Source organism: Sus scrofa, chromosome 7 (genome assembly GCF_000003025.6).
Source record: "Sus scrofa isolate TJ Tabasco breed Duroc chromosome 7, Sscrofa11.1, whole genome shotgun sequence".
In the NCBI taxonomy this organism is placed as follows: Eukaryota; Metazoa; Chordata; class Mammalia; order Artiodactyla; family Suidae; genus Sus; species Sus scrofa.
Window position 1 is genome coordinate 66,995,375 of NC_010449.5, and position 13,423 is coordinate 67,008,797.

A 13,423-nucleotide genomic window follows, 5' to 3' on the forward strand; every position below is an offset into this window, starting at 1 on the left:
TTGCCTTTTTGCCAGATTCTTGCATCTCAGTCTTTGGCTGAGACCCAGCCCATCATTGCGTGAAATGAATTACATGAAACTTTTTTTGGGGGAGGGGGGCTTTTGTTAAAAGTGAGTTGGAAATTGAAGTACAAAACAGAGGCCGATTTAATTCTGCAATTCAGATTTGGGTCAAATTTGCATCTTTGTTTTGGTGGCTTTAGTGTGACTTGAAAGCTGTAGTGACAGCTCCACTTTTCATTTGAAGGGTACAGTAAATAGTTAAACAGTGGATGACTCTAACATGTACCTTCAGAATAAATTCTATTAACATTCATTCAAGCATGACAGTCAGTGTATATCAGATATACTGTATTATAGTTGACTTGGTGCATACCCATAATACGTGGCATATTTTACTTACTTTTTTATGTATTAAAAAACCAAAATTATTAAAAATCTGAAAGGAGACAAGCTCAGAGTAAAAAAAAAAATCAACAGAAGAGGAAAAGCAGTGTTTTTCCCCCCTAATAGCATGAATAGCTTGTTTGAAATGTAGGTAGTGAATTGAAAGAGAGAGATATTTGTGCCTCAAATTAGAAATCAGACAGATAGAGTACTTCACTACACAAAAAATGTACACATAACCTACAAACAGTAATAAAAATGCAAATACCCCAAGCAGTTCCCATTTTTCATTAATTGAATCCACTTTTTCAAGGAGATCATTTGGTAGTAAAACGCCACCTTTCTTCAAAGCTTCAACCTTACTAAGCAGCTCCGTCTTTTTCAGGTCCCTGATGGACATTTCCACACTGTATCGCTAAAACAAGAAGAGAGAAAAGATATCATTAGGGAAAGAGGTGTTCTCAGAACATCTCTGAGTACAGTTGGTGAGGCTCACGGGTGTTAAAAGTTTTTGTTTCCAATATTCTTATGGAGAGGCTAAATCAAGAAACTTGAGCAGTTGAGGAAAATTGCTGATAAGTTAAAAATATATATATTACACATACATAAACATCCTAGATATTCCACTTCGTTGACTAAGATTTATGTCTTTCTAAACTAAAGTTTGTATGTACCTTTGATCTTTATCTTAAAATATTCCAAATAGGAAAATACCTGGTCTAAACGATTTAATGTCACAATTAGTTTGGGTCAACATTTGGCTCCAGAGTACTGCCCACCACTTATCTCTGTCCCCTCAAAGGACCAGGCTCAGAGTGACACAAATAAAATGATTCCTAAAAACTGCATAACTTCGTCTTCATGTTTACAAATCCCATGAATTCTCAGTTAACATTTGTTTTCATTTATCTTTTACTTAAAAATTCTGTGTGAGTTTGGAGAAGACACATAGAGAGGAAAAAGAAAATCAGTGCTTTGAGAATAGTTACAAATCTATGCTTCCTTATTGATTACTGTAAAATGTCCCCAAACATCTCAATCGATTACAGAATCTTCTTCCGCAAAAATACATTGTATTCTAACAAACTGCCAAGTGAGTCTCCCCTAAAAGCTGTTTTGCTAGCAATAGTGTAAGTGCTATTTCATATGACAGTTACTATGGTGATTCTCTTCAAATAACTCTATTTGGATAACTTCACAGTTAGAAAGTCCTATATTATGGACAGCTATAAATGACTGTGGATGTATTTTTTAAATGCGCACATAAAAACACTTCTGAGTAGAAAAACTAGCTTTGGTGAAAGTGTTAAACATATTTTACAATTTTAGCACATTTCCAAATATATACTGGCAATCCCTGGACTTCCTTCTTCAAGTCCTAGAGGTTGGATTATTGAGGTGTGTGGCAGTACTGCACAATTGTCCTAACTAAGCCAGAATGGGCACCTTATCGGATCTAATAAGAAAAGCTTTTGTTCTGGCAGAGTAGGAAATTGGCAAGTTCAAAACATGCCCAAGCACTTCAGTGATTTTATTCACCTTGAAAGCATGATGTTATACAAGATCCCAAACTAAAATACCATTGGAAGCTGCTTAAAGGAAAAGAAGGTGTGAAATGCCTCTTTCGGTTAATAGGTCCTCAGCATTTTCCTGCATATGTTTGCATACTTTTAGTTTCATATTTTAATCTTTCATTTACACTAAACATGCACATCATTTGTATTATGTAAACTTCTCCAAATGTTAGTCATTTGTGGATCACAGAACAAAATGTTTTAAATGAGGTGATTTAAAGCATTTCATAGTATTAATGAATGTTGATAAGGGCGTCAGAGTATCCAAAATTACATGAATATGCATAATGAAAGGAATCAAGGGTTGCTTTAGAGCTCTTTCAGAATTTGGCCCGTGATACATGGGAATTCTGATTGCATTTTCTAACAGCAGGCAATTACCAGGACCACGTTACTCCAACACTCATAAGACACACTGTCCACTCGAGTTTTCTGGACTCAACACTCAACAAGTATTCGAGAAACCTAAACGGTGTTTTATTTTTATCAGAGTGATGACTGGAGGAGAGGGCTTTGTGCAACCAGATTCCCATCTAAAGATGATATTGCTGACAAAGACTTACATAATTAATTTGGTAAGACTTCTCTGACATCATCTTGGGGGAACTAGCATTTCAGGTAAGCAGAAGAATCCTATTCAAATCTTTGGCTTATGCCACATACATTCATTGACAAAGGAAGTCCTCCAGCTGTGCCACTCAGGAGCAGCCTCAACCAGTTAACACTTTGACTTGCAATAAGCTTATCCCCCCTCTGTACCCCAACTTTGAACAGCTCCTACACAGCAGATCAGTCAAGAAAGATAACAGTTTAAATGTGTCCCAGAAAAATGATAGTCTTATAATAATAATAAAAATATTTTTTAAAATTAATTTAATTTTAGACATAATAATTTTCTCTGTGAAATCTAGTGCCAGTAGTCCTGCAACCGCTATTATAAAAGGTTATTACATTAAAAAAAAAACCCTTGTCTTTGTGTACATTCTGTCTTTGTCACCATGTAACCTACTGTATAAAAAGCTTGATGAAAGATGTGATTGATGGACAATGCCTTCAAACTAGAAAAGCTAAGAAAATCCAGCTAATTGTTAGATGTACTGGTATGTGCATGAGAGGCATGAGAATGTCATGTAACTTAGGATGAAAATATTCATTTTAATTTTTGAAACACTCTGACTATGTCATCATGCCACAAGGGGTATATTTTTGTTGATGTTGGTATGATTTTGCTCTTCTCTAACACTTTCAGAAGTGTTACACAGGGACAACCAAGTGCCAGCGCTATCAGTTCTCGGTCATCTTATCAAGTAGAGCTACTTTAGCCTGTGGTGAGAAAATAATTTAATCTTCATATTCATTCCATCCACAGCAGTAAGTGAGCAGAGGCTGCCCCACTGTGTCCTATAGTCTAGGGATGTTGTGATATAGACTGTTCTTCAATAGCCAAAAATGAGATTAACAAAGTTAAAGTCAGATGGCTTTTCTTGAGTGCTAAGGTAAATAAGCATCCAGTATTTAATTTGCCCACCGCACCTGCTGTGGGCCTCTCTGTCTAGTCAAAAATAAAATATACTCTATTGAAAGGGCATATTTACATTATTAAGTGTATTTGCTTGGCCAATTCAATTTTGACTAATGAAGCCTCCTGATAGATATGTGAATGATCTAAATTAAAGACACTCCTATTCTAAATGCCACTTCTGTGTATATATAGAGATATATCAAGAAAACTTTCAAAACAGAGTTAAAAATAACCACAAGCACTAGCTGATCTTTAAAACTAAGAATTGAAGAAGTTTTTAGAAAATTCTTATTCGGGGCTTTTTATGAGCATAAATACTAAAATTGAATTGTAATGCAAAGCCAGCAAAAACAGGATTTCTGAAGTAAATATAATTAGAAATGCATGAAGACTTGATTGAGATAACTTTTTTGACAGTTATGCTAAAGGCTTTTTTCCCTCCTAAAACCTTTTTTTTCTTTTGCTTTTTTTTTTTTTTGTTAAAAATCACACCGAAAATTCTGCCCAAATGGAGACTGGAACAATGCCTTGAAACAGTGTTAATTGTCACCATGGAAACCAGAAGAATAAGCCATTTTGAAACTGGTATAGAAGGCACACATTGAGCAACTCAAGCATTTTTCTGCCTCCCTCAATGTTAAAGAACAAGATGCCTTGTCACTGTGAGGTCAGAGAAAGAAAGCATCATGAAAGGGATGGCGATGCTTACTGTCTGGTAAATAAAAAAATAAAAAATAAACTACATACAGCTAATGCTATAAGTCCCTACCCAGTGAATCTTTTTGAAAGAGAAAGATCATCAAAAGATGGCCAGGATTGGGGGATGGATTCCACCTAAGCAAAACTTCAGGGCTATATTATGTGAACCTTGCCCCCAAAGCTCCCTGGGAATTCTGCTGTTGTAATAAAACTTCAGAAGAGGAAAGAAAAAAGGCAGCATGATGGAATTCAAAATAATGCTCTAAAAGCACACAGAGAGATTAAGACATCTATTGTAAGACTTTTGTATGGTGCTTCTGTTGGTTATGCTGAAAAGAGACCAGACATTGCTGAGCGGAGAGTGAAGTTTTGGCTACGAGAAACACAAGAATTAAACCAAAGAATTTTCTTGATTATTAGAATAGGGCTGTCAGATTCTGTGTCTTCAGGGTTTGAGTGTTTACATCTTACACTGTATTTTAACTGGGCTTTATGTAACTTTGTATTAGGAAGAGTTAAAGGAAAATGATCTAGTTACTAGAATAACAGTTCGACTATCTTTCCCCGGGCAGAGTAATGTTGTAAACACCTGTATATCCAGCATAATCTCCTTACCCATAAACACACAACAGAGAGACAGAGAAAATACATTAAGGAATAAAAATGTAGTATAGTCTATTGACAAGAAAGCTTATGCTAGGAGCACACCTAAACCCCAAACTATTGGCAAAATTATGTGTGAAAATATGCATTTTTGCACAAAAACGCAGGGATGCTTCTGTCTATGACTCCCATATTGTGTTTTCCGGCTAGTGTTTGCCCTCCGCATGCAAGGCTTCATGGTGGCCCCTCAGCAAGTCCATGCCTAATGCCATTCAGTGGTGAACAAAGAGTCTTTTTATATGAAAGTCCAGGGTCCACAGCTCAGCTGTACATGCCGAGTGCAGGAATCTGCTAGAGGCCAGTGTCCCCTTTACAGCAGCTCTTGCGCTGCCCCCTTTTTTAGAACACCAGTGTCCAGCATCTCACAATGCATATGATGTTTCACATTGAGCCAGTATCACCAACACTTAGGGAAGATGTTCAAGATTGAAGAAGAGGGTTCAAGCCCAAGACAAATAATAGTCTTTATTTCTTGCAAACTCCTTGTATTTTACCATTAGCAATTTATGGCGAATAATTGCACAGAGAAATTATAAAGACTCCTACAATTGTCCTTGTAAATTAATAATAGGCTTTCTTGATTGGGATAAATCTGCTGCTGAGCCTTTGGAAAAATTAAAAAGTGCAATGTCATTTAAAATTGCCAGAACTCGCACAGCAAATTACATCTGAGGTTAAGAATTGAGTTTTCCCCCCTCTTCTAGCTTATTCCATTTGCATGATCTGGAAATCACATTACATTGGCCATGTATTGTTAATTGGACATAGATTGCATTATCTTTAATATAAATCAAACTACAAATATTAAAATGAATTGCAAATTCCCTAATAGAAGATCATAAAACAATCTTTTTTAAAGTATCTCCCATTAATAATTTAATTCCAATTATATCACTCAGAAAACTTAAGTAGGAAACCTGGCAACTTATTTCTCCAATCATTCCTTTTACATAACAAATACCTAAGCCTTTTAAAATAAATACCCAGAGCAAAATTCACTGTTACAGAACAAAAATAAAAACAATAACTGAAAACTTTTCAGTGACAATTTCAAGAAAAATGCTGCATAAGAATATCAAGTCTGCCTGACTTGTTCTTTCCCTACCCAGGTCAAGGGCAAGAAAAAAGTCTCCTACAGAGAAGATTTACTAAGTTTAAGAACTATTGTAATCATACTCTCTAAAATTATCAAATTGATTATTCTTCTATTTATTTCTTAAAAGATTCTCCAGCTCCTTGGATTTTTCTATACATTTGATATCTTTCTGAAGCCTTTGCATGGTCTTTAATGAGTTTATATTAAATATTTAATACTGTTTAGGGCATATCCTCTACTACCAAAAACAGTTATATTCCCAGCAGTCCCACTGTTTCAGGCAGAGGACTTGATTGATCCTCCTAGCCTGAATTGAGTAGAATGAAAAGAAGCAGTTGGAAAATAGCTGCAATCATTTAATGCAGATGACCTCTGACAGCCTCGCAGCTCTTCTATCTGAACAGAAATTTGCATGGGGTCTCTGTGCAGAGGAACAATGTAACCTAAATGGTAGACAATCTTTATTCTAATGAAGTGGGTGTCAAGGTCAATGTAAAACTGCAATGATAAATGGTGCACCACTAGGCAAGAGAAGTTGCATAGGCATTGTAGTGCTTTCACATTAATTGAAGACTGAAATGCACTGCGTGAAAAGCACAAGCCTCCCTTTTCACCATAATGTGTTAATGCGCCAGTGCCGAAATGATTTCTTCAAGATGTTTGCCTGTTGACATGTATCTTATTGCAAAAATAACGCATATATGAAATTACGGCACAAAATGGACATTTTCAGAATTTAGCTTTTCCCCTGAATATAATTACAAAAATCTAAATAAAATATCCTCCAACAATGCCCTGACACCTAATGTAATTCTTTTGATCCCCCTTCCTTTTCTTTTTCTATTTAGACCTGTCTTTAATTAGTTTTAACCAGCAACCTTTTAAAGAAGCCTTCGATGGGTACTTTCATACTGAGCGAACTGTAAAAGAGGACCAAGGAGTGGGGAATCATTCAATACTATTTTCTCCCTTATTTTTAAGTTTTCTGCTTAGTCTGCATTTAGGTTCTTCAGGTGTTGTTTGTTCCGAATAAAAATGTAATGAAAAGCCCATGGTTTGCAAAAGAAAATAACTAGTTTCTAGAGTGAGAAGTAAAAAACTATAATCTGGTCATTTGACATTGCCAAAATGACTATATAGCAATAATTATACCATTTCTTTAGTTGATCTAGTAATTTTGTGACAGTCAATTTTTTTCTTCATATGAAAATAGGGACAGTAAGCTGCTTTTAAAAAATCCTCATCTACTTAAGCCTGTAAAGGGGACATTGTTTGCTAATACACTCATTAGCAACCAAGCATTTTAAGTTCATCAATTAAACAGGAAATGGAGTTGTACCATTAGTCACAATTTGCTAAAATACTGATAAGAGCGTATTACTAATCATGTGAGAAACATTGCCAGGCTCAACCCATAATATGTTATAAACTGGATGCATTTTTATGGTTGACTTTTTTTTTCTGATTCCGGTAGATTCTGTGATTTAGTCACCTTTCACGACACTAAGCTTCCTGCAACAAATAGATTTTAATAATGGAACTACAGTTATACTAGTCAGGAATGGTCTGTAAGTCTTTTGGTCTGCAGTCTTGGAGACTAGACTACTGGTGTGATTTACTATAAAATAAATGATATTGCTAGTTTGCAACCCTGATGTAAAAACAAACTGTCTCAAATAGAAACCAACATTCCTGAGATGGTAATTTGGAGGAAAAAAAAAATCTCAACATGAAGGAGGATAGTGAAAAAGAAAAAAAAGTTACTGATGAAACTGTTTAAAAAACTGTACAGCTTCATCTGTGTGTGATTTGTCAGGTCTGAAGCTTTGACGTGCCCAAGGGGCAGACCCCAGCGGGGAGTAGGCTGCCGAGCTAAATAGCTGTGAAAGAAGTCTTAATGTAGGATGGAATTCAAACTAACCTTGACATGACCTCGGGAAAAATATGCAAAAAGTAAAATGAATGCACTCTGCAAGATACATCCTAATTTTGTGGTGGAGCTGGTTAGTTTTACAAACATAACTGAGACCTTAAAAGAAAAATAGAAAGCGACTAAAAGGGGAAAACTTTGGAATTCAGGCAAAAAAAAAAAAAGTAAGCAGGCATGATGTGTTACGGTGAAGGCATGTGAACCATTTGGAAAGAATCCAAATAAAAACCCACACCGAACAATATTGTTGTCAGCCTGTCTATTCAGGAAAATTGTTTTTTTTTTTTTAGGTTGAATATAAATGACACAAAGCCAAGATTACATCATTGCATTACAAAGTCTGTTGTGGCTTTTAGCTGAACAAGCCCCTCAGATCTATTGGTTTAGGACAGTAATTCAGTAAGGAGGTTTTAATGTGTTATTTTTCCCGCAGTGTCAATAAAAAAGAAATAGAAGAATTTAAGAAAGAAATACTGTGGGTACTCTCTAGTTTCTTTCTTGCTTTTAATCTGTATTTGATAAGTCAAACTCAAATTTTAGTTGATGCACTGAGTCTTGACTCGACTTTGTATATTTTGCCTATTTTGAAGTGATCGGCTTAGGTGGAAGGCATTTGTTCTAGCTCCCCAGCCAAGAACTGGCTAACTCATTGGATATATGGAAATTTTAATTGAGTGTCAACTTGTGTAGAAATTCAATCCTATTACCTCCTCAATGCAATTTTGTAGCAATACCAGTTATTTACTACACTACTAACCAGATTTTAAACATAATTAAATTGCTAAGAACATACATCCCAAATCTAATGACTTAAATCCCTTTAGCAAGGATGTGAATTCCTGCATCAGGTATATATGCTTCTATTAGATTTTCATAAGCATAAAGTGAGCAGAAGGATGCAGTCATTTAGTGCAGAAGTGCAAGGAGTTTTGCTAAGAACCTGTTGAACAGCTGTTTATAAAGATCACTGCTTAATGGATATGCATGCCATAGGGCTCTTTTTTTGGTTCAGTCTTAGTCAATATTTTTAATAGTGAACATATGAAAGTAAAATTTGTATATGGCATGTTGATTAGATTGCCAGATTATACTAATCTCACTGATCAGTCTAACATGGTGGCTTTCAAACTACCAATGGTTGCTACTGCTGGTTCAAAATTCCTGAATATTTATCAATCAGCTCTGAGAAGCTGGTACAAACAGCTCCAGCACCCTACTTACTACTTGACAGCTAATGTAAAGGAGATGAGCATAGATAAGTCATCTTCTTTCATACTCTAGCTACTGTCAGTGTCGTAGAAAAAGAGAACTACTTTCTCTACCAAAAGAAATTGCATGTGATGATTACTAACATTTGATTCCACCAAAGGGGAAATAAGAGGAAGCATGTGGATTATGGAGGATGGGAGAGCACAAGTTCTACTACTCAGCTGTGCCAACTGTTTCTATGTGGGAATAGGGCTTCAATGTGGCTTCTATATGGTCAGGCACATATTGGGAGAGAAGACAGAGTACATATATTTTATGTGAAATCTCATCTTTTTCATATGTTGAATTAAAACTTTTTAACACTGTGCAGTCCAAACGTTGTCCCTGAGTTAGATCTGAATTTCTGGGCAACTACTTCACAGTGTCTATTTTAGATGATGATATTCAACTCCAAAGGGAACACAACAGACCTGCTGGCATACTACATTAACTCTAATAAGGAGATAGGACAGATTTAAGCCAGACAGGGTTAATATCATCCCCTCTCCCACCAAAAATAAATAAATAAATAAAATAAAATAACAAACAAACAGAATCTGCACAAAGAATGGAGGTGACTAGGCTTCAGCTATCTTTTTTTTTTTTTTTTTTTTTTGGTCTTTTTGCCTGTTCTAGGGCCGCATCTGCGGCATATGGAGGTTCCCAGGCTAGGGGCTGAATCGGAGCTGTGGCCACCAGCCTATACCACAGCCACAGCAACATGGGATCCGAGCCGTGTGTGCAACCTATACCACAGCTCACGCAACGCCAGATCCTTAACCCACTGAGCAAGGCCAGGGATCGAACTTGCAACCTTGTGGTTCCTAGTCGGATTCGTTAACCACTGAGCCATGACGGGAACTCCAGCTTCAGCTATCTTTAGGTCCAATGAGGCAACAGACAGTGAAAGGAATGTAAAAAAAAAAAAATTAAATATAATTTGGGGCTGCACTGAGACAAACACAAGGTCAAAAATAAGAAAGGTCACAGACAGATCAGCTTGACTGGGGTTTACTAGGCTCAAACCTGCAGTCCTGGTTCTTGTTGGGTTCCATACTCCAAGAGGGACCTAAGCAATGTATTAAATATCCAAAGGAGAGCACTTAAGGAAGGGAGAAGATTCAAAGAAAACAGAAGAACATGTTAGCAGATTTGGAATATTTAAAGGACTTAATTCAAAACATTAATTGGTTTCATTTGACCGCAGAGGTTCGGCCTGGGATCAAAGACTAAAGCATAAGAAGAAATGAAGCTTGGGTGATAATGAGCTCTCACTCACTAGAATTATTCAGAGATCAAAAATCTTTTTGGTTGGGATATTTTATGGGACAATGAAGAACTGAGTGAGGATTGGTCTAGAAGATAGTCTAGAATTCCTCTCTATTCTATAAAGTTGAGCTTCTTTAGGCCCACATTCACTAGATCAGCCATAATTATCACATGCCAAGACTGAAAAACATCAAGGTAAGGAGAGGCTGTCATTTGCTAGATAAGACTCAAATATAAGATTCTCATGCAGAGAAACCCAGGAGAAAAACAATGGAGCAAAGACACAACCACATAAAAACGAGAGCTATACATCTAAACTCAAACACAGAGAACAAAGAGAAAATGCAAGGTTAACTGAAAATGCTCATATCATCCTCACTCTGTCCTAGTTTAGAGTCATAGTTCATTGAATTTGAGGATTACCTGAATTTAAGGAAATCTGCTGGGTCCTTTTTTCTGCTATTTTTTAGGAAATGTCTACTATATAATTTATGCAATTAGGTCCATATGTCAACAAGTCCTTCCTGTAGATTTTTTAAAAATACATAAATTTCACAAATGCTACTCTCAAAAATTTTCTCCTAACGATATAGAACTTTCTCTAACAGATATCTAAGAATGTGTTATAACCCCTGCTGCCAACAGTGTGGGCATAATGGTAATTTCTCATCCATGCTATGAAACTTCATGGTTGTGTTGTATTATGTTGAAAATCTGCACATCTCAACGGGTTTTCTGTGCATTCCAATGCACTTCAGTGACGATGTGGATCATTGCCATAATACATCATGACTGTTCTAATTACGGTTTCATTATGATATACCCTATCAGGGCTGTTGTAATGTCATGTCAGCACATAGTAAGAATAGTTATACAATTATGTAATATCTGTTAGAGTATGCAATGCAGGATGGAAAAAGAGACATGAGAAGCAGCAATTAATGTAATGAAACTCAGAGTTCTCCTTCAAAAAAGTTTCCAATTTAAAAGTACCACTTCTTTGGTTTTCTATCTTCCAACCTAAACAGACACTTCCAAACATATCTATGTTCCTTTAATTGGATACTACTATACAATTTAATATAGATTTGTTTTTTTAATAAAGCAAAATAAGAAAAGGGAAATCCTTGACTCTAAGCTGTTTTCTATATGTCACAAAAGAATAAGATTCACCTAATATATGCTACTAGAAATCAAGTAAAAATTTACACATAGTAAATTAAAGTCTACTGAAGGCTTACTATTTTTGTTTTGTTTGTTTTGTCTTTCTGCAATTTCTTGGGCTGTTCCCACGGCATATGGAGGTTCCCAGGCTAGGGGTCGAATTGGAGCTGTAGCCACCAGCCTACACCAGAGCCACAGCAATGTGGGACCCGAGCCGTGACTGCAACCTACACCACAGCTCACGGCAATGCCAGATCCTTAACCCACAGAGCAAGGCCAGGGATTGAACCTCCAACCTCATGGTTCCTAGTCGGATTCGTTAACCACTGAGCCACGACGATGGGAACTCCTGAAGGCTTACTATTATGCAAACTTCAAATACAATGTCACATTCTTCTATTGTCCTTGATCTCTTGCATAGACTTAGAATTTCTTGCCTCACCCCTTAAAACTCAATTGACCAGCTCTGTCTTAAAAAACAAACTATGATAATGAGATGAGATAAAGCATTAATATCCATATTTGCTTCTCTAAATTATGACCATAAATATTCACTTGCCTTTAGTCTAGCTGCCAAAATATACACAAATATCTATGAAAATATCTTGCTATTTGTCTTATAAATTTGAAGAATAAACTCTCAAAGGATGAGAGCATGCCTTTTTTGGTCAACCATGGAGTACCCTGAATATTTGAAAACACTGAGTCAATGAATAGTTTCTCAAACTAAATGATACATGAATTGCTTTTTGTTGTTTTAATATACAACCATAGGAGAATTTATATATCAAAGCTTACCCCTTATCTCTATAGCTGAATTACAGCCCTGTTCAATGCAAGTATTTATAATAGAAATGCTGATGAAGCCTAAACCATGGACGTATACAGTTGTGCAGAAGCAGCCATTTCAAATATAGATATATTTTTAGCACTAGGAGGGACCAAGTTTGTTTAAATCTGGTCTTTTTTTTTTTTTTTTTTACAATTGCATGTAATGTTAATAGCACACTGTAAATGTTAAGGCTAAGTGTGCAATGTCAAAATAGATTGAATCTCTCTGAAAATTGGAAATTCAGGCTTTTCAAACGTAATCCAGATGTTTGGCTTTTATTCAGATTTCAAGAAAGAGGGAACTAATATGATATAAAATTCATACATGCATATTTCATTAGTGCCTTTTGTATCGCTGAATTAAACATTCTGAAACGTGCTTTTCCCAAATCATACAGAGTTTTAAACCAAAGCAGTTGCCAAGATGTTGCTCACCTCACAAATAATGCCAAATTAATTTCATAAGGAAGATACTATATATTTCTTATGTTAACTCTGTGATAATGTTTCTCCAAAGAGAATATCTTGCTTTTTTTTTGAGGATGACAAGAAATGTGAAGTAGAACACTGTAGCCATTGTAGTATATCGAAAAGATATTACTGCCAAACATGATTACCTTGGAAATCTGTGAAAATCAGTGGCCTAAATGAAGGCTGAAAGCACTGTCCCCCATAGTGCCATCATCAAAAACAATCTTTTCAAGTTTAGTGCAAATGAACATTCCCTAGGAATTATGGACTCTAGCACTGAGAAGTATGTCCAAAACTAACCATGTTGGAGTTAAGACAGAGCCAATCAAAGCATTTCCAAGGTTGTATGCTCCCAAAACACAATGGAAATGCCATCATAGATTTGTGTATTCACATCATGACCATTTCTTTGGTAGGGTGTTTGTTTGTTTGTTTGTTTTGGCTGCACCTATGGCATGTGAAAATTCCCAGGCCAGGGATTGAATCTGCCCCACAGCAGAGACCTAAGCCACACAGTGACATGCTGGATCTTTAACCCACTATACTACAAAGGAACTCCAGTGGGGTGT

General features: G+C 36.1%; 1 protein-coding gene across 16 annotated transcripts in view; it reads right to left on the minus strand.

The window, feature by feature from the left end:
- The window catches only part of AKAP6 (A-kinase anchoring protein 6), a 548,607-nt gene that overhangs the window by 81,834 nt on the left and 453,350 nt on the right, over positions 1–13,423 (minus strand). For all 16 annotated transcript variants that reach the window (XM_021099861.1, XM_021099874.1, XM_021099867.1 and 13 more), the window contains one exon: positions 656–802. In XM_021099861.1, coding sequence (XP_020955520.1) covers positions 656–802 — 147 coding nt within the window. The remainder of the gene's footprint in view (positions 1–655; positions 803–13,423) is intronic.